This window comes from Mus musculus, chromosome X, assembly GCF_000001635.26.
Source record: "Mus musculus strain C57BL/6J chromosome X, GRCm38.p6 C57BL/6J".
NCBI classification, from domain to species: Eukaryota; Metazoa; Chordata; class Mammalia; order Rodentia; family Muridae; genus Mus; species Mus musculus.
This window is the reverse complement of record NC_000086.7, coordinates 157,973,548-157,995,586: the sequence shown is the minus strand read 5'-3', so window position 1 is coordinate 157,995,586 and position 22,039 is coordinate 157,973,548. Positions and strand designations below refer to the sequence as shown.

General features: G+C 34.6%; 1 protein-coding gene across 7 annotated transcripts in view; it reads left to right on the top strand.

The window, feature by feature from the left end:
* The window catches only part of Cnksr2 (connector enhancer of kinase suppressor of Ras 2), a 223,029-nt gene that overhangs the window by 48,872 nt on the left and 152,118 nt on the right, over positions 1–22,039 (top strand). For all 7 annotated transcript variants that reach the window (XM_017318507.2, XM_006528861.4, NM_001310719.1 and 4 more), the window contains exons 3-4: positions 1,654–1,856; positions 5,392–5,479. In XM_017318507.2, coding sequence (XP_017173996.1) covers positions 1,654–1,856; positions 5,392–5,479 — 291 coding nt within the window. The remainder of the gene's footprint in view (positions 1–1,653; positions 1,857–5,391; positions 5,480–22,039) is intronic.

Genomic DNA, 22,039 nt, shown 5'->3' with positions numbered 1-22,039 from the left:
TACACTATATGGTCACTTTCTTTAGTTAACCAACAATGCATAATAAAACAAGAAAAATCAATATCAAACAAAGCTTTCTCTAAGCTTATGGTAACGTGTTAGACATTCTGATATTAGATATAGTTATAGATTTTTTCCAGATTAACTAAGGTAAAACTAACCGGAATGGTTTTAAATTCTTCCAATTATACCGATATAAAGACAACGTATGTAATTTTATAACCAGAATTTGAATATTATCTCAAACTAGTTACAGATAACTTGTCAACAAATCATTATACTGTAGCCATAGTTTGCTTAAGCTCAGTAACCTCCTTGTAGTGCCTGAGACATACGGAATTTTGTGCATTCAAATTGAGATAATGTTGAATTTTTCATTAGATGAGAATTTACCACTAGTATGGCTATAGCCAACTTGATTTGCTTCATTTCTTTCATCCATAACGTTTCACATGCAAATAATTAAAATAGAAGACTTGCATGAATGTAGTTCTAATCCATTAAGATTAGACTGTGTTGTGTTAGTTCTAAATTATGACTTGTTCCTTACCCATGTTAGTAGCCAAATATATGAACATAGAGGTAATAAAATAGAACAAAGAAAGAAGTTAAGAATAACTCATGAACAAGCTTATGTTTTCTTAAAGAAATCCTTTCAGTAACTCCTATCTTGGTTAGGATTTGCATTGCTGTGATGAAACACTGACTAAAAGTAACTTAGGAAGGGCAGGGCTGTTATTTTGTTTTTGCTTCCATATCACAGTCTTTCATTGAAAGAATTCAGGGCAGAAACTCAAACAAGGCAGAAAGCTGGAAAGGAGCTACTGCAGAGGCCATGAGGGACTCTTGTTTACTAGTTTGTTCTTCACTGGCTTACTTAGACTACTTTCTCTTTTTTAAAATATTTTTATTAGGTATTTTCCTCAGAACCCAGGACCACTGGCGAAGGGATAGCACCACTTACAATGGGTTAGGTTTTTCCATATAGATCACTAATTAATGAAATGTCCTATAGACTTCCCTGCATATATCCAGGTCTTATGGAAGCATTTTCTCAATTGATGTTTACTCCTCTCAGATGACAAACTTGTGTCAAGTTGACATAAAAACTAGCTCCTAACCGTGGGAGAGAGGGTGTCTCTGATTTTTTTGCCTGCTTTTGGGACCCTTTTCTTCCTATTGGGTTACCTCATCCATCACTGATAGGAAGCTTTGGGCCTTGTTTTATTACATCTTGTTATGCAGTGTTCAGCTGTTATCACTGGGAAGCCTGCTGTTTTCTAAAGGGAAACGGAAGGGAAGTGGATCTTGGGGAGAGTGGAGGTGGATGGGGTGGGTGTGGAGTAACTGGGAGCTGTGGAGGGAGGGAGAGGAGGCTATGATTGCGATGTAATATATGAGAGGAGAATAAAAATTATAAATTGGATCAAACACTGTGTTAAACACAAGACATGGAAAAAAACTAGCTAGCACATCTTTATTATAATCCACCAGCATCAGGCATTTGAGTATAGGCTCCACTAAATCAGGAATCTATCTTATTCGTTTGTAATTTTTAACATTGTCCCACTGCCATCACATAGGATGATGAAAAGCTTTTAATAAATAAAGGAAATATTGATGTTAGATGTATTTTTCTCTTTTATTATTCAGAATTATGGCTTAGAAACAGAAAATCTAAAAACACTTTCTCACAAGTTGAATGCATCTGCCAAAAATCTACAAAACTTCATAACAGGAAGGAGAAGGAGCGGCCATTATGATGGGAGGACCAGCCGAAAATTACCAAATGACTTTTTGACCTCAGTTGTGGATCTGATTGGAGCAGCCAAGAGTCTTCTTGCTTGGTTGGACAGGTACACTCTTCTCCATGTTTTATAAGTAACCCCACATACATCGGTTTGTACAATAGCATTATTTTATATTTTCTTGTGAAAATATTAGGCAGATAGAAAAGCAAAAATGATAAATTTTTACTTTATTCATAAACCATGATAACATTTGATTATGATTCACAATAGTTTTGGGTCAACATCATGTAGATATGAATGTTTTATGAAATTTTATATCAAGATAAATATACAATCACTAATTTATCACTGTCAAACACTAAATACTTTTGCGGTTTATAAGCAAAGTTACTCATTGCCTGTTAGAGCAAAATGAATGATTTCTCCTGAATTTCTTTCTTCCTGTGTTAATGATCTTATTTAATAAGTAAGGAGTAAGTAGAAGCTACTACATTTTTTAGCATGTGTAGATAATTTCCCTACCCTGGTTTTGTACATTTGTCTTGTGTATAACATAGCATAAGAATTAAAATATGAAATGTAAACATAACACTTTTTTATTTGGTTGAATATTGCCATGAAATTGGATCACAATTAAAAAGAAACTAAATGAGTGCTCTGCTTTCTTAGCTCATGTTATTGCCCTGTGTTGTGGTTGAATACCCCAAGCTTTTCTTAATTCATGGTATTGACTGGCTATCCAGGAAGCAAAACTCAAAACGACAATGAAATATCATTTTACAATTTTACTCTACAAGAAAAAAAATCTGAGGCAGTCATACAGACATGGGAACGTGTAGAACCCTTCCTGGTTGGAGGCACAGTGTGGATATAAACGTCTGGAGAACTGACTTGTCGCTATGTAGCAAATTTGAAAATATCCATATCTCAAAACCTTTGCCTTTCGATTTGCATTTGTGTCTATTTAAATGAATCCTATATAACAGCTATAGATGGCGAACTTGTCCTAATTTTTAGAAATTAAAGTGTTACAGTTACTACTAAGTATATGAAGATTTATTAATATGTAAAAAGGGAGAGCTATGATCACAATGTAAAGATTATTTGATCAAATAAGTTTTGTTGCATGAGAAAACCATTGTAATAGCTATGGAATTTATTTTTCATACAAATGTAGAGGGCAGCATCTACTTCATATAATTCTAGAATAGAGATTTGACTTGCGCTTGCTTTCCGTCTTCAGAGTTCTCATTCTTATGTTGACTGACATTAATGCCAAGACTGACTTTATAATATTTAACTAATCCTCAGTATTTGGGGAATGTTCTTCAATATGGTTTTGTTTCCTTAAATAGAAGGTGAAAAACCTAATTAAAAAAAAAAGAATTTCTGATAATTTACAGTCTTGCCAAAATGTCTCCTCCAAGGAACATTAGAAAGATACAAATTGGCCTTTTAAAAATGAAATCTTATATATAAAAGAAAGGTTTTATATATTTATTTGTTTGTTTGTTTCATTTTAGTTTTTGAGACAAAATAAATAAATAAAGTATATTTCAATATACTATAACATGAAGTTCTAATTATATCTATATCAACTACATTGATCAGTTGTTTAAAGTAATTGCATTTTTAATCTTTTTGAGAATTTCATATATTGAAGGTGTACTTATATAATTTCTACCCCACACTCTTCCTCCAACTCTTTCCATGCCCTTCTTAACTTTATGAGTTCTTTAAGTATTGTTAATCACACATGCACACACATAAATCGATGAGTCCATTTAATGTTGCTAAATGTATGTGTGTTTGGAAATAACTACTTGACATTGGCTAACCTACCAAGTTATTTTAAAATACAAACTGTTATAATATTTTTAATTAGCGAAGCAATGATAAGAATAGAATAATGTTTAAGTTGTTTGAGTATATAAATACTGCACAGGGACAAGTAAGAGCCGAAGAGCCATCAACTGGGGGATATTTGTTGAAGTTAGGCCCTTGCTCTTCCTCCCAGCCCCATGCTCTCAGAAATAAGATACAGACTCAAAATATATTTACAAACACCTTGGCCATATAGCTCGGCTCTTGTCTGACCAGGTATAACTTAAAATATCCCATTTTTTCTAGCCTACATTCTGCCACATGATTGGTTATGTATGCTCAGGCACCATGCATTCCTCTCTTCATCTCTCCTCCTCGATCTCTCCCAAAATTCTTTCTCCTCCAAAGTCCCACCTTCTATTTCCTGCCTAAGCCATATGCCATAGGCTTTTTAAATGACAGGTAATGCTTCCATACAATACACAAGATGTTCTCTCTACAGATATTTGTGATCAATAAGACTGTCTGACTTGGCTGACCCAGTGAATAATCAAAGTAGGCAAACCGACTATTGAATAGGAGATGGAAGGAAAATATTAGAATATATTGTCATTTTCCCACTTGATTTTTCAAAATACTTAGAACTTCATAACATGCTATATGACTTTAATTATTAACTAGTCCTTATTAGCTGTTCTTTACATGATAGGTAGTTCAAGACAGCAAGGATGTTTCTTCGACTTTCCCCACTGATACCATGGCTATTCAGCCTGCACTTTATATTTTATAGAGAGATTTTCAAGGGGACGGAGAGCTATGGAATAAGAGATGATCCCTGTGGATCAACAACAATTAAAAAAAAGGGACAGAAGTTCAGCTCATGCCAGGCAGTGGTGGCGCACTCCTTTGATCCCAGCACTCGGGAGGTAGAGGCAGGTGGATCTCTGAGATCGAGTCCAGCCTGGTCTACAAAGAAAGTTCCAGTACACCCAGGATTATACAGAGAAACCCTGTCTCAAAAAACAAAAATGAAAGTTTAGCTCGTGTAAAGAATATGGAAGTGTAAGCAGCATAGAAGGAATTTATATGAATGTAGTGCCATGGGAGCAAAGGAACAAAGAATTTGAAGGAAAAAAAGATAGTTATGGGTATATGTTGCTGAGATATTAGGTAGGAGGATAAAGTCTGTGGTAGATTATGAAATCAGGGTCTTTGTGACTGTGGACTCTGCCCTCAGACTTCTGGGTGTGAACCTGAGCTTCTGCACTCACTCAGGCTGTGACCTAGACAAGTCACTAAGCATTTCCCTGCCTTCATTTTTCTTCTTTTATAAGAGTTACTGTGAATATTAAATTAGTATGTACACCACAATTAGGATAGTAATTTACATTTAGTAAAGCATTGGTTTAGTAATATTGATGGCCTTTAATTATGAGTATTTCAAGTAAAGATATATATAAGATATTAACTTTCTTTGTAAAGTAAATAATAAAATACTGCTTTTCTTTTTTGCTGTTTTTTATTCAATGTAGTTAGTCCTTGAAAAACGTATCAAAGAACTGTAAAAAAATTTACAAAGAGAAATTTTATAGAAAGAAAATATTATATTTCTAAAATTTAATTATTCTTAATTTCATTCATTTTATTTAAATGTATCCCAAATATGTAAGCTCTATAGATATTTGTGATCAATAAGACTGTCTGACTTGGCTGACATTCATTTCATTATTGTTCAAAATAGTATGCTATGCTATTTTATTTTGGTGATTTTCAAAAGCTGTTCTTACTAATCACAGCCTTACTTTTCCTTTTGTAGGTCACCATTTGCTGCTGTGACAGACTATTCAGTCACAAGAAATAACGTCATACAGCTCTGCTTGGAATTAACAACAATTGTGCAACAGGTATTAACTGACAAGATTTTCTTTTGTTAAATTACTAGCTATTTTATATTTCAAAAATGGGCCAGTGGTTCTTCAAATTCTTTAACCTTCATTTTTACTTTATTGCTACATGTATGGATGTTTTGCCTGTGTGTATATTTGTGCACCATGTGCATGCTTGATGCCTCTAGAGGGCTGAAGAAGGTTGGATCCCGTCTATAACTAGAGTTATAGATGTTTGTGGGTGCTGGGAATTGAACCCTAGTCCTCTGTAAGAGCAGCTCATGTTCTTAACCACCGATCTATTTCTCAACCCCCTAGCAAATGGTTCTTTAAAAGCAAATAATTTATTGTTAAAGTATGAATGTATCTTAAATTTTACTAATCAAAAAGTTATAAAATGAATTGCAATGCTTACCTTCATTATTTTTATGCCATGTTTATCAGTCTCATGGTCAGTGGGATATCTAAACTGATATCACTTTCACAAAATTACATCACTCACTTCAGATAACAATTTCAGATTTTTGCTCTGATATTAATAGTTTCACTTTGTGTGTACAAATAAACAAATAAATATATCTGACAGTTTTTTATAATGATCCAATTGCCTGAGCGATTTTTCACTGAAAACTAAGCTAGAAATACCAAAATCAAGTGCCTTCAGGAGTGTAACACTAGTATAAATGTTTAAATCAATTCTTTTATAGAACAATGCGAAACGACAGATACTAAAGCAAATTTACTAGTAGATCAACAGAAACGTATTTGAACCGAATAAAGTATGTTTTGAAAATCTTATGTTTGTATAGCTACAACTCTCTATAAGTCTGATGACATCCTATTGCCACTGCTTCTTTTTCGGGGTGCCATTATCCAATGATTTAAGTGTAAGGAAAGGGGACAATGTATAATGATGCAAAAATTATTGGATAAACTAAAGAAATTGTGATCTAATGTATCCTTGTGACACCTGTCCATGATTATCTCCCATAGCTCTCAGGTTGTTATATTGTTTATAATTCCTCAAAGAAATAGGACATTTTATTAATGCAGTTATTAACTTCATATACTATTGTTCTATCATGTAGATATTTTGCATCATATATCTCACAAATTAAGTTCTTAATATTTTCACTTATGGCCTAGTCAGTTATATTGTGACTCATCATCATACTTTATCTAAAGCATACGCATTCTCATGTTGACCTCAATGACCTGTTGGTATTCTCAATAGAAATTTTCAGCAGCTTAGTTGTTTTGCTCAACAACTCTTTAAACATCTCGTTATAAGGTAGTGATGGGTTTAAGCTTTGCTACTGAGAAGGCAGGAAAAAATTAAGTAGACTAGAGAAGAGATTAATTCATAGGCTGAACTTTAAGTACATTCTGTCTTGACCAAACATAAAATTACTGAAATAACTCCAAATGTACTAAGAACACAGAAGGACTTTCTGTACCCTCCACCCACCATATATACTTTGTTTAAAGGTTAATGGTGTGCCCTCTTAGGACATTTTGCTTACACGTTACCTACTTCTGTATTTTAAAACTCAGTAACTCATGACATTTGTCACAACTACTTTTACCTGATTCTCATTTTCCCATCACATGTCCTGTTTGATGTGTCATCTTTATTTCAGAACAAGATCTTTTGTTCTTGGTTATTTTCTTGCCCCAATTTGTACTTAGCTCTATTATTCCTTAAAGGAAACATCAAATGCAAACTCATATTAATAAATAATGATATGACATCTAGTTTTAGGCTTTCTATAAGTATAGAATTGAACACCATTGAATTAGTTATTACAAATATAAGCCAGTTTTGTTATTTTCAAATGAATTGCTAACTTCCTTTTTTGAGTTTCAAAGGAGCTAACATAATGTTCCAGCATAACTTCCATTTTATCTTCAAGAACTCCCATATGTATTAACTGTACTCTAACTCACCTCGATAAACTATCACTAGTAAAACAGATTTTACTTTAGCCATTTGTCTTATGATAACTCTGCACAAGATGCCCTTTATATCTTTGATCTCTGTCTTATTAAAATCATACCCTATCCTTCAAGGTATTTGAGAAATGCTACTTCATTTATGAAGTTTTTCTGATTTCCTACAGGTGTTTGTGTCTTCTCAGTATATTGAATCTTTATTGTAATTTTGTTCCTGATATAGTTAAAATAAAATGCAACACCTTGCTCTTGGTCTTCTAGTTTCCCACATATTTGTTGTTTTCCTTTTTTTCTGTAAAGTATTAGACTAGTTAATTATATTATTCTCTCTTGTCCCCTTTCTGATGCATATTCATTGTTGCATGAGCAGATGTAGTTTCTCATCTTCCTATGTGTATTAGTCAGGGTTCTCTAGAGTCACAGAAGTTATGGATAGTCTCTAGATAGTAAAAGAATTTATTGATGACTTACAGTCGGCAGCCCAATTCCCAACAATTGTTCAGTCGCAGCTGTGAATGGAAGTCCAAGGATCTAGCAGTTACTCAGTCTCACGCAGCAAGCAGGCGAAGGAGCAAGAGCAAGAGCTAGACTCCCTTCTTCCAATGTCCTTATATTGTCTCCAGCAGAAGGTGTAGCCCAGATTAAAGGTGTGCCCCACCACACCTTTAATCCCAGATGAAAGGCGTAGCCCAGATTAAAGGTATGTTCCTTAAACTCGGAGATTCAATCTTCTGGAATCCATAGCCACTATGGCTCAAGATCTTCAAACCAAGATCCAGATAAGGATCTCCAAGCCTCCAGATAAGGGTCACTGGTGAGCCTTCCAATTCCGGATTGTAGTTCATTCCAAATATTGTCAAGTTGACAACCAGGAATAGCCACTACACTATGCATAGCATTTCACATATCTTCTGGGGCAGTTAAATCCTTCTGTGAACAACAATTATCTTAGTTTCATTACACGATCAAGTCCTTGAATATAGAAATAGTGTCTTTCTTATTTGATATATACTATTTGTTAAAAATAAATTGACTGAGCAGAATTAATCTCTATGGCCAGCTTATGCTCATTTGTAGTTTGATAATGAAAAACCAAAATGGAAATTAGCATTACTCATTTTTGTTAACTCTCTTGTGAGAATGTTTCCATTCTGTTCCTGTTATTCATATTAAAAAACAAAAAACAAAAAACAAGAACTCAAAGACTTCCATCACTTTAAATTTCTCTTCATTAGTTACAATAAGATGGTTGGGATTGATGACATAGGTCAGTGATAGAGCACTTGTTGTGTTTGAATATGACACTTCTTCAGTCCTTATTGCTACAAAAAGGAAAAGTAAATGATTATTTTATCCTCATAACCATATTCCAGGCTAGCATAAAAACTTTTCTGAAACACCAAGCAGATTCCTAATGCTAACAAAATGTATCTTTTAGCAGTGCTTCTTAACCTGTGGGTTGCCAGGCATCCTGCATATCAGATATTTACATTATAATCCTTAATAGCTGCAAAATTACAATTATAAAGTAGTAACAAAATAATCTTATGGTTGGAGTCACCACAACATGAGGAACGGTATTAGTTGGTCACAGCATTAGGAAGGTTAAGAACCACTGTTTTAGAGAAAATTTATATATTAGTAGACAAAAATTATCTTTGAAATGCTATATTGTTTTTCTACTGTAAGTGATACCATCTAATGTTTTTTGAGCTCTGTATTCTATTGTTGCCCATAGTACCAATAGGAATGTGGACTGATAGATAAAATCATAAAATAAAATACTTAATTGTTTGTTTCTTGGTAGTGAATCTATGTGCAGACCTTACTTTTCTATATTTTACAAATTCCAAAAGTGAATTTAAGCTATCGGCAAAGAAGGAATTTTTCTACACTGAAGGGATATTAATATTTGGAAAAGGAACCTATCATAAACACTGAAGTTATATTTTAAAATAAGTTTCATATAGTTAACATCTAACACATTGTCTAATTTTCTATTCTATATATATGTGCATGTATGTATATGTGTATATATTGATCAAAATTTTATTTGGAGTAATATGGGATACATAAATATTAAACTTTTGCTGCCACTTAAAAAAGGCAATTTGACTAAGTAAGGCATGGACTTTAAAAAATATCTAGGGCATGCATTTATTACCAGCCTTTCAAGAAATCTCATCTGAACAGTTTTATGCTTTGAAATATGCTGTGCTTAAAATTGTTTTTCACTCAACTTTAATTATTTTTATTCCCTTTGCAGCAAGATGAGATGATCAATATCTAAAAATAAACTGTCACAAATGGCTTTTCTCACTTTAACACAAAAGGGTGGTACTAGGGAGTAAGTGGAAAATTCTTATTGATATTGGTCACTTCTATTTCCAATAATATTAAAATTAGGGAGAAAAGGCACTGCAAATTTCTTCTTTTGGAAATCTCCATTTGGAGTATTTACTTAGTCTAATATAATCTATGTCACTTTTTACATATTCTGTGTTTAGTTGAGTTGGGATGTTTGAAGCTTTTAAAGGTATTTTCCCCAACATGAAATTTGTTATTAAAACACTCAAAAAAATGGGGGAACTTGTTTTAAAAAATCTTAACTGTAAGAACTAAAGCTTCTTTCAGAGCCTTGTCAGCAACTGAATCTGAAAAATGAGACAGGTACCCACGCACTTCTTGTCAGAATTGAAATAATTGCCATGATGCCTGTCTTCGTGGGTATCAGCATAACCTAAAATAATTCTACTGTACCATTTTAATATTCCCTACTTGAGACACAAAAACTGAGATTGTCACTAATTAAGAAATGAGCACAGAAGTGTCATTTTGAAAGGTAACGCTTTGATGAGGTTGAAAATACTTGGAACAAGGGACAAGGATGAAAGCAGTTTGTCAGGGGAATGTAACCCAGCTAGCTCTGTTAAATCATTCCATACTGGATGATTCATGTCATGGCTGCTACAATTGTAATCATAATATCTAGCTCGAAGTTAACGGAAGGATCAAATAGATGAGACTTTACCATGGACCTCAGTGTCCAGTGAAGAACAAGAGGAGTCTAAAAGGAGGTTGGACAAGAGACAGATAACAAAATTGCAGTTAAAATCATAAATTTACAAGTATTTTTCTCCCATTCGTGTTTGTTAGTTTTCTTGGCAAACATTTACTCTTATATTTGATTTATATGCTGAGAGAATAATTTCAAGTGTTGTAAAACACATTAAATCATTTTCAGTTGTTAAATTTGGAGTGAAAACTTTCTTTAAAAATTCAATTCCTGGCAATATGATTTTACTTGGAATTGTTTTCTGATTTTTTTGCATAGTTATTCACTTCATTATCAATACATATTTAAGAAAAGAAAAGGGTATTATTTTGTTGATACCCTTTAAGTAGTCACATTGAAGAATGTTTTTATTTTGCCAAGCAATCTCACTTAAATTACATATTTGTGCTTTGTAGACATTTTGTTAACTTACAATAGCTTTTATATAAAAATGAAACTAAAAATTTATATTTACTATTATACAATTATGATTTTGAAAGAAAAATTATAAACAAACATGTCAATTATACATCTTTATAAAATACTCCTATTGGAATTTAACTACTTTTATCTATTTAGTTTGAGGATTTTACTCAAGCTTGTGAGAATATTATAACTTTTATGGCAGTGAATTATAATTTGTGGTTTACATTTTTAGAGCATTCATTTTTAAACACTTAAAGAACATTGTAAAAATTGTACTTAGGAATTGATTTTAAAATTTATATCAATGATTTATTCAGGGAAAAATGTCTGTAAAATTATTAGCAATATCTGTCATAGTCTACTTAATCATATTCCATGTACATGAAATCACCACCTTTATATTCTTCATGAAGACTTTCTATAACTTACCTCTCATATTTTATAATAAAATACTGTGGTAGGATTAGACATGAAAGAAGATCTGAGCTTAATTGTCCTAAATATGCTTTTGAAGAATGGTATATACACTTGGATAAATTACCTCAGATCTTCGATGTTATTTATCTGTAAAACTGTATCATTAACTATCTTGTTAGATTATTACAGAGCTTTATGTGAACATTTGAACATTTCACAGCAACTTAATAAATGGCTATTAGGATTATATAGCAAAAGAGACTTTGAAAACACTTAAACTGAGCTAGTTTCTTGCTTCATCAGAAATTCAAAAGACTGGTACTCTGCTTAATTTTGCTGTTGAATAGTCGTGAAAATTTTTAAAATTTTCTAAAATGAGTGATTTAAAAAAATAAATTGGAAGCCAGGCATAGTGTCACAAGCCTTTAATGCCACCAGAAGCAGGTGGATAGGTGTGAGTTTGAGGCCAGCCTTGTCCACATAGTGAGTTCCAGTATAGCCACAGCTACGTAGTAAGACCCTGTCTTGAAAAAAGAATTAAAAATAATTTGGTTTAATTTATGACATCTTTATATTTTAATGTACATATACATACTTAGTATTCTGGAATATTTCTTAAAACATCCACACTTAAAATGTAATGCAGAAATTGTTTGTCATATATGAACTTGCCACTCATACATTTATAAATGACCTAGATTTGAACACATACATTAATTTTAGTGGTACATTTATACTAGTCATATAAAACTTGTGTTTTAAAGATGATAGTAAAAATCAAACTTTCATTACATACATGTAGAGATATAAAATGGCCATCTAAGTTGTGCTTGAATAGGCAGAATATATTCTTTAGTTCATGCAGTGTTACGGCATGAAAAGCTAAGCCAGAGGAGTCTCATAGTCATTTCAATCACAGCTTTAAATACTTTTACTGCATGCTCAGGGTTAGTGTTTAAGCCTTCATGAATCAGACATTCTAGGTGACCTGAAAATTGAATTGGAGCTCTTGGTATAGAAACTGGGGCATTTCAGACCAAAAACCAGGGCAAGCTTTATATATAATTTTTAAGCAATATGAATTATACTAGCTTTGCATACTCAGATGGTATGAAATTTGGTTCTATTTTCCTTTCTATTTAAACTAATAATTTAATTCATTTCATGTAATATTTTTCCTTTAAATTTTCTCCAGCTGCTTTAATTATTAAGAAGCATTATTTATATCTTTTCGGTTTATCCTAATCAAAAGTCTGATAATATTATCTGATCAAAAATCAGATAATAGAAGTATTAGAGATAGTAGTAAAATAACTTGAAGATTTTATCTGGATGCAGATATAAAAGTGGAATTTGCAAAGTTGATAGTATGCTAAATATATGTACAATTGTATCTTTCTTTTTTTTCCATTTTTTATTAGGTATTTAGCTCATTTACATTTCCAATGCTATACCAAAAGTCCCCCATACCCACCCACCCCCACTCCCCTACCCACCTACTCCCACTTTTTGGCCCTGGCGTTCCCCTGTACTGGGGCATATAAAGTTTGCGTGTCCAATGGGCCTCTCTTTCCAGTGATGGCCGACTAGGCCATCTTTTGATACATATGCAGCTAGAGTCAAGAGCTCCGGGGTACTGGTTAGTTCATAATGTTGTTCCACCTATAGGGTTGCAGATCCCTTTAGCTCCTTGGGTACTTTCTCTAGCTCCTCCATTGGGAGCCCTGTGATCCATCCATTAGCTGACTGTGAAACTCAAGAAGAATGAAGACTGAAGTGTGGACACTATGCCCCTCCTTAGAATTGGGAACAAAACACCCATGGAAGGAGTTACAGAGACAAAGTTTGGAGCTGAGATGAAAGGATGGACCATGTAGAGACTGCCATATCCAGGGATCCACCCCATAATCAGCATCCAAACGCTGACACCATTGCATACACTAGCAAGATTTTATTGAAAGGACCCAGATGTAGCTGTCTCTTGTGAGACTATGCCGGGGCCTAGCAATTGTATCTTTCAAAGGCTTATGTATAATGAGAATGTTAGAATAGATAGAAGTACACAGGCATAAGAAAGTTTCATTATCTTTGTTCATTAAGAGCTGCATATTTTCATTTTTTCATATTTTCTTAATGTATTCATTCACTTTGCATCCTGATTGCAGCCTGTCTCTCTCCTCCCAGTCCTCCCTCATATGGCCTCACCCTCACCCTCCCCTTTACCTCTGAGGAGGGGGAAGTTCTCCCATGGGTATCACTTCACTCGGGACTAGGCACATCCTCTCCCATTGAGGCCATCCCAGTTGGGGAACAGAGTCCACAGGCAGGCAACAGATTCAGGATGACCCCCTGCTCCAGGTTTTGGGGGACACACATGAAGACCAAGCTACACATCTGCTACAAATGTGCTGGGGGCTCTAGGTCCAGCCCTTGTGCTGCATATTTTCTAAGGCTTTGGATGAGAGGATGAGTAAATTCATTTTGCATGCTAGGAATTTCTCAAAGTCATCATGCCAAAAGACTTAAAGGTGCAGATTGTAGTATTATCTGTACCAAAAAAGATAGATGGTTTATACTGCACTAGTTAGATTCTCTTAGAGGGGGAAATGACAGTGTACTAGTTCTCAGACATTACCGTTATTTAATATATTATAGTTAAGTTTTGTATTATAGTGTTGTGCAATATTCCATATATACAAAGAGTATATATAACATGTTTGCTATAGACATAACAATAAATATCACATAAATGTATCTTGTAAATTTAATAGTTGGAGTGCTAACTAATAGCATTTTAATTATTGAGCTATTCCTGCATCTTGTATGCCTACCCTCTTTCATGGGTTTTGTCATATCGAACTTTTGTCTTTAAATAATCATATATAATTCTTCACTAAAGAAATTTAATGATTCTTATCTTTAAGCTTTAGGAAAATATCACTAAGTATCTCACGTTTTTTTTTTTACTTGATATGTTTCTAAATTTTTATTTGACTTGTAGTTCATTTCACTGAATATAATATTGTGCTCTGTTCATATTCACTAATACATTTATTCTTCTGATGATGGACATTTGATTGTATACCCACATTTAAGCTTACTACAAAGCACATATATTAAGTTATATAGTTTATGAAATATTGTGCCATTTTCTCAAAATATTTTCTTGCTTATTGTATTTGTACTTCCATTTCATTCAACCCCTAAACTGATTTGTTACATATTATATAATTCACCTATTTAAAGCTTTTAAATTTTTCTCAAAAGTCATAAGAGTTATCTTTAAACATTATGCTTATGTTATGTGTAAAGAAACAGATGCAGAATGTTAGGCATAAGTGAACAGATGTAGAAAAGTATGTTAATGGATCGTGACCCTCATGGAGAATAAAATAAGCCTCAGAAGATATTCCCCTGTGTGCTACCATTTGTAACATATGGTGATTACTCTTTCTAAAATTTCAAGCCAAAAGTAATACCAATACATTTTTAAAAGGGTTTTCTATGTCAGACCTAATGAAAGTAAAAGGCCCCAATGTAGCTAGTACATGGCACATAAAGGTTTGCTGAAAAAATACATACCTTTTCTCTTAAAAATTCACCAAAAGAAGGTTCTAGAAATTTAAGTTAGATTTAGTAACTACTTTGATACTAACAAAACTTGAAAGGGAACTAACGGGAAGATACTAGTTTTACATTCCATGTCTGTGGTGGTTAGGGTGCATCCAATGTTAGTTGTATACATTCTTCCTTCTTTTCCTTACACTCACAATTTTATCTATTGATCTTGGTTAGTCTAACTGGGCATGACAAAATCTCCAGCAGGTGTAATGCATTTTAGTCATGGTAAAGGATTTGTACATTTTTTTTATATTTCTCAGTTGTTTGTGTTTTATCTTTAATGTTTAAACTGCACCACTTTTTTTTACTTTATATTCTGATTGCTTCTTGCCCTCCTTCTCCCTCTCATCTCCCTCTCATCTTCTTGCCCTCCTTCTCTCCTCCCTCTAATCTCCCCCTACCCCATCCTTCCATCCTCCCTTTCTCCACAGAAAGGGGAGGCCTCCCATGGATATCAACTTGTATTGGCAAACCAAGTTGCAATGGTACTAGGTGCAACTTCTCCTATTGTGGCTAGACAAGGCAGCCCAGTTATGAGAAAGGGATCGAAAGACAGGCAACAGAGTGAGAGAGACTGCGCTCCTATTCTTAGGGGTCCCACATGAAGACTGAGATGCACAACTGTTACATATGTGCTTAGGACCTAGCTAGGTCCATCTCACATATGCTCTCTTTTTGGTGGTTCAGTCTCTGTAAGACCTTATGGGCCCAGGTAAGTTGATCCTGTAGGTTTTCTTGTGGTGTCTTTGACTCCTCTTGCTCTTTCTATCCTTCCTCCCTCTCTTCAGTAGGATTCCCCAAGCTCAGCTTAATGTTTGACTGTGGGTATCTGAATCTGTTTCCATCAGTTGCTGGGTAAAGCCTCTCAGAAGATAGTTATGCTAGGTTCCTGTCTACAAGTATAGCAGAATATCATTAACAAGGTTAGGGATGGGCTCCCTATAATGGATGGCATGGGTCTAAAGCTGGGAGTGTCATTGGTTGGCTATTATCTCTATTTCTGCTCCATCTTTATCCGTGCTCATGTTGTAGACAGGAACAACTGTGGATCTACGGTTTTGTGGCTGGGTTGGTGTCCCAGCCTCTCCGTTAGAGGTCTTTTCTGATTACAGGAGATGGGCCACTTTCAGGTTCCACATCCTCCAATGCTAGGAGTCTTAACGAGGGTCACCCTCAGAGATTCCTGGGAGTTGCCATTGCTCTAGATTTCTAGCTTGTCCTAGAGATGCATCCCCCAACTGATTCTCTCTGACCTCCCCTGACTTGATCATTCCTTCTTCCCTCTCCAACCCCTCCCCCAGTTCCCTCCCTCCATCTCCCCTTGATGTCTATTCTATTTTCCATTCTGAATGAGATTCAAGTGAGTGAATTAGGCTATCCTTGTTACTTAGCTTCTCTAGGTCTATGGATTGTAACATGTAACATAATTACCTGTACATTATAGCTAAGATCAATTTATGAGTACATGCCATATATTTCTTTCTAGGTCTGGAGTACCTCTTTGAGAATGGTGTTTTCTAGTTCCATTCATTTGCCTGCAAAGTTCATGATGTCTTCAATTTTAATAGCTGGATAGTATTCCATTGTGTAGATATACCACGTTGTCTGTATACATTCTTAGGTTGAGAGACATCTGGCTATTTCCAGCTTCTGGCTATTACAAATAGGGCTGTTGTGAACATAATGGAGCATGTGTCTTTGAGATATGGTGGAGCATCTTTTGGGTATATGCCCAGGAATTATGTAGTTGGGTCTTGAGGTAGTACATATTTTACAGTAGCTTATTCCTATTCCATTTCCTCTCAGTCTTTGTGCTTTTAAGGCGAAGAGTTAAAAAACAATGGTAGCAACATGAGCATCCTTCATAGTGATCTCAGGTAGTGAAAAAGATAAGAATTACTGTGAAAAAGACCAGGGTTCAGGGAAGATACTTGATTTGGAGTTATGGAAATGTTTTCTCATAATAATAATAGTCCAATCTACTTCTTTTTCCCATTCCAAATCCATGTGTGCACTCCTGGTCTCACTTAGAATCGTTTTACAGCTTAAAAGCAACAATTTTATCTCATATTAAACTTGGAAATCTGTCTTAAATATGAAATATAATGTCCCTCAACAATGCTGCATACAATATGAGTTTTAAAAGAAACTGTATGGGAGATCAAAATATCAATAACAGTATCTTTATTTATTCTGAATCTTGCATAGCTAACTCTGTATTGGCTCTGATTTACATATGTATTAATCTACTGTGATGCTATTCAGGAGTTAACAACATAACAAATTTTAATTTCCTTTTTAGTGCCTTTCTGTTTTCTACTTCCCTTTTCAACTCAAAGACTATTCAGCACATGCTGTGGTTCTTTTCACCTAAATTGCATACATAAATGCTCCATTTCTGGACAGTTCCTCAGCTTTCTACTAGGAGTGGATTTTTTTCTCCTGGGCACTTTTTAATATCTTTTTAAACTCTCCCTCATATCCTGTCATCTGGGAAAATCCTATTCCTCCTGATTTTCTTGTTTTCAATCACTGCCAAGGAAAGGACTATATATAATTTAATATATAGGCTATAATATTTATTCTATTCTATTTTGAAGTTATCATGGTGTTTTCACAACTTTATTATCTCACTGTTTGAGCTAGGGTGTAAGAAGCTACCCCATGTTGCCCTAAAATTCATAATTTTCCTTCCCCAAATTCCCAAATGCTAGGATTATACACATACACATTTACACTTGGTTACTGGCAATTATAACTTTAACTTTTTAAAAAATCTTATTTTTAATGATGGTTCTTAAACACTTTAACCTTTCTTGTAACTCACCACCCACCAGAGGTTGTAGTAAAGAAAGGATATGAAGGAAGTGGACCTATTTAGAAAGATTTTTTGGAGCAACTCCCATTTGTGTTGTCTAGAAATTAGCAGTTTAATTTACAGATTAGCAGGCAGTGGCACTTGCAAACACAGTCCAGTTTGGTAGAGTCTGCTTAGCAACAGCAGCAGTGACATAACCTAGGAGAGACAGCCAGACCTCAGCCTTGGTTTGAGTCAGCAGGAGGGACCCAGAGGAACATCAGGAGAAGTTCTTAGCTGTGCCTCTCTCAGGGAAGTGAAGATGAGCAAAGATGGGAGGCAGACCCACAAACATTGCACAGCTAGCTGTACCAGCAAGCCAAGCTCTGTCTCCATCACTCCATGAAGTCCTATTTATACCCTCCAGACATCACGGGTTTTCCATATACCTTGCCTCAGCAGAGCTCTAGCCTGAGCTCATGCATCCAATCACCCCACCCCATCCTCCAGTCCTCGGAAGTGGCAACAAACTGGAGCACACCATCAGAAGTTTTTTGGTGCATTTCTCTCTATGAAGTCCTGACAAACGCAGCTCAAATACACAGTGTAAGGCTGACCAATACATGCATGTCGTTAGCAAATAATCTTTCATCACATATCCTTTCATGTTCTTGCTTTAGCAGAACATCCTCTCTCCTGTGTCTGCTTCAGGAAAATGTTCCTTCACAAGTCTGCCTTAGTCTTTCACACCTGTGTCCACTTTAAGGAAACGTTCCTTCATGTGTTTGCCCCAGCAAAACACCGTCCAACCAACTTTCCAAAGAACCGTTAAGTTTCCACTTCAGTCAATTTTATAAGTAAGGAAATTCAAAGTTAGGGATGTAACTTAAGTGTGACATGGTTCAGGACTTTAATCTGCCTGCTTATTCTTTTTTGGGGGGGGGGATTTCAAGACAGGGTTTCTCTGTGTAGCCCTGGCTGTCTTAGAACTCACTCTGTAGCCCAGGCTGGCCTCGAACTCAGAAATCCGCCTGCCTCCCATTAACAGACCATGTAGAGACTGTCATATCCGGGGATCCATCCCATAATCAGCTTCCAAACGCTGACACCATTGCACACACTAGCAAGATTTTGCTGAAAGGACCCAGATATAGCTCTCTCTTGTGAGACTATGCCGGGGCCTAGCAAACACAGAAGTGGATGCTCACAGTCAGCTATTGAATGAATCACAGGGCCCCCAATGGAGGAGCTAGAGAAAATACCCAAGGAGCTAAAGGGAACTGCAACCCTATATGTGGAACAACATTTTGAACTAACCAGTACCCCAGAGCTCTTGACTCTAGCTACGTATGTATCAAAAGATGGCCTAGTCAGCCATCACTGGAAAGAGAGGCCCATTGGACTTGCAAACTTTATATGCCCCAGTACAGGGGAATGCCAGGGCCAAAAAGTGGGAGTGGGTGGGTAGGGGAGTGGGGGGGAGGGTATGGGGGACTTTTTGGATAGCATTGGAAATGTAAATGAGGAAAATACCTAATAAAAATATTTTTTTAAATGAGATTAAACTTTTGATGAACACAAAATGGCAAAAAATGCCATCTACAATGAAGGCAGCAGTAATCTGAGCCTGATGGTGTTTTACATTGTGAAGGGTGACCCAGGACCTCTGAAAACGATTGTACCCATATTTCTTGAAATGAAAAAATAGCCTAGAAATTTAATGACATATTTATTTTTATTAAACTGCATTTGTTGTATATTCATATGCATATCTTATTTTTCCTTTGTAGTTGATGGGGGATTATATCATTCAAGATAAGTTAGATTATGCTTCAGTAGCAATCTTAAAGTGTTAGTGGCTTCAATAGAGTGCTCATATTCCACATCCACCCTGCATTGTTAGCTCTACTATATAATTTATTCACTTCAGACCCAGGTGGGAGAGGACAACCTCTTGTACAGTATTGCTGGCCATGATGGCAGGTAAGATAGAACATAGTGAACTGTGCTTTTTCATAGAGCTTTTATATGAAAATAAGACATTATACATCAACTCACAGTTTATTGGCCACAACATATTATATGTGCATGACTAAATCCAGTCACTCTAGAACATTTTCTTCTGTTTCAAAAAAACACTGAGTGTTCAGAAATGTTTCAGTGTGATCTATTAGGAAATAAATGGCTTATTAAATTATGCCTAAGCATTACATTCAACCTCACAATCATTAAATGTGAGTATTAAAAACCTTGGTGTATAGAAGGCATACCAAAGTAAGCTATAACTAGGCTTCTATTATTGCTCAGCTCTATTAGGACTTAACAGTTCTGTCTTCAGTTTCATAAACCTAGAATATTATTAAGAGTACCTGAAAAAATAGTACTTTTAAAATACTGCACTTACTGAAAATAAATGATTTTACTTTGAGAAAATACAATTTAAATAGATAAAAGATATATGGGTTAATGAGTTTTTTTAAATACTAATAGTTGGAATTTATTTGAATACATTCTTTTTTCCTTTTTTAATTAGATATTTTCTTTATTTACATTTTATTACATTTCAAATGTTATCCCCTTTCCTAGTTTCCCTCAAAAAATCCCTATACCCTTCCCCTGCTCTGCTCCCCAACCCACCCACTCCTGCTTCCTGGCCCTGGCAGTCCCCTATACTGGGGCATATGATCTTAACAAGATCAAGGGCCCCTCCTCCCATTAATGACCAACTAATATCAGTTTTCTTTCAAACTAGGTGAGAAATCTTGAAGAATTAATATTTAATGTATATCTTTTTTGTGATAGTGTATGATGTTTATTTTTGCCTGAACTATTTAGTTAAAACTGTCACAAGGAAAAAAATCTCTTGCACTGCTAACCTATAATTTTTTTCCTTAGGATATGTTAGACTGTCTTTATTATAAGTAACTTGAACATCTGGAAGCTAGAAAAGCTTTGTATCACAAAAATATTACCTTCACTGTGTGAATAAAACTTCTTGACATCTCTTATGTAATACAAAACTTCATGAAGATAAAGGCTCAATCATTTTTATTATAAATGTCTACTGAGATGGTGCACATTAAAGTTTAAAATCAAAATCACATTCAGAATGTTTTTAAAGCTGTGAAACAATCGTTTTGTATAAAATGGAAGTGGGAAGAAACTAAATGTACTATGAGTTTGGTGAGTACATATTTTGTTTTCAAATGATTCTGAAAGTTATATTCTTATATCACATCTGTAAAACATTAATTATAGAAAGTGAACATTGAGAATCAGCATAATGAAATATCTATAAGGTGAATTAACTTCATAGAACAAATGGGATACCTAGAGAAATTAAAGGGATGAGGTAGTTGTCTATAAGGTCCCCTTTTTGAAACCATTGATAGTTTAATAGGAAAGGTTAAGAATTGACAACACATGCAGAATAAACAAATATAATTCTTATGGAAATTAAGTCACTGCTTCCTGAGACTGACCATAAAAGATATTACAATGACAGAAATTATGGTCTTAATATAATCAATTTTTTAGTCATTTTAGTTACATCTTGAAAATTTGAAATCCTTTGGAGTTTGGGGGGATCTGATTAGTTTTCTAAATAATTAGCCTTTTTCTCTACACCCTATAAACTTTATATGTCAAAGGGTTTATCTACTCATCCAATTACTGCAACATTAGTATTTCATTTTCAAGTAAAAAAACTAAAATGGTTACAGCTACATTTGGCTTCATTTTAGATGGTGTTATTGGACTGAAATGGCATAGACTATTACAAACTAATATCTTATAAGGTATGAAAGAATTAACCATATTCACTGCCAGAAGAAGTTTTCAGCCTTCCTATTACTTCATGATTGTTTCCTTGTGGAATCCATTGCCTCAAAAGAGTTCAGAACTGTATTTGTGTAATTACTTTTTGTATTTTAAAGTAATGAATAGTTTGTAAATGACAATGAGTGAGAGCCGGCCAATGTTACAGTTAATATAAAATACCATTTCTAGTGCTCTCTTTGAAATGCCGATTTTGTCCCTTTCACTACTGCCTCTGTATCTTACACTGAAAAATATAGGTGATGCTGTTTTCCTATTTTGTTTTAGAATTTTAAAAACATTAAATGGCAGAAAGAAGTGGAGCATAGCACAGTTCACAGGCACACATGGTCCAGCACTTCACATTAGCACCTTAAAATTTTGTCTTATGTCAGAAAAAACCTTATATAGGTTCCATTTCTGCTTAGAGCTTTTCCTCAAAGACACAGATTAGCATTAGCATGTATATTCTAGTTCATGTTTATGTAATTTT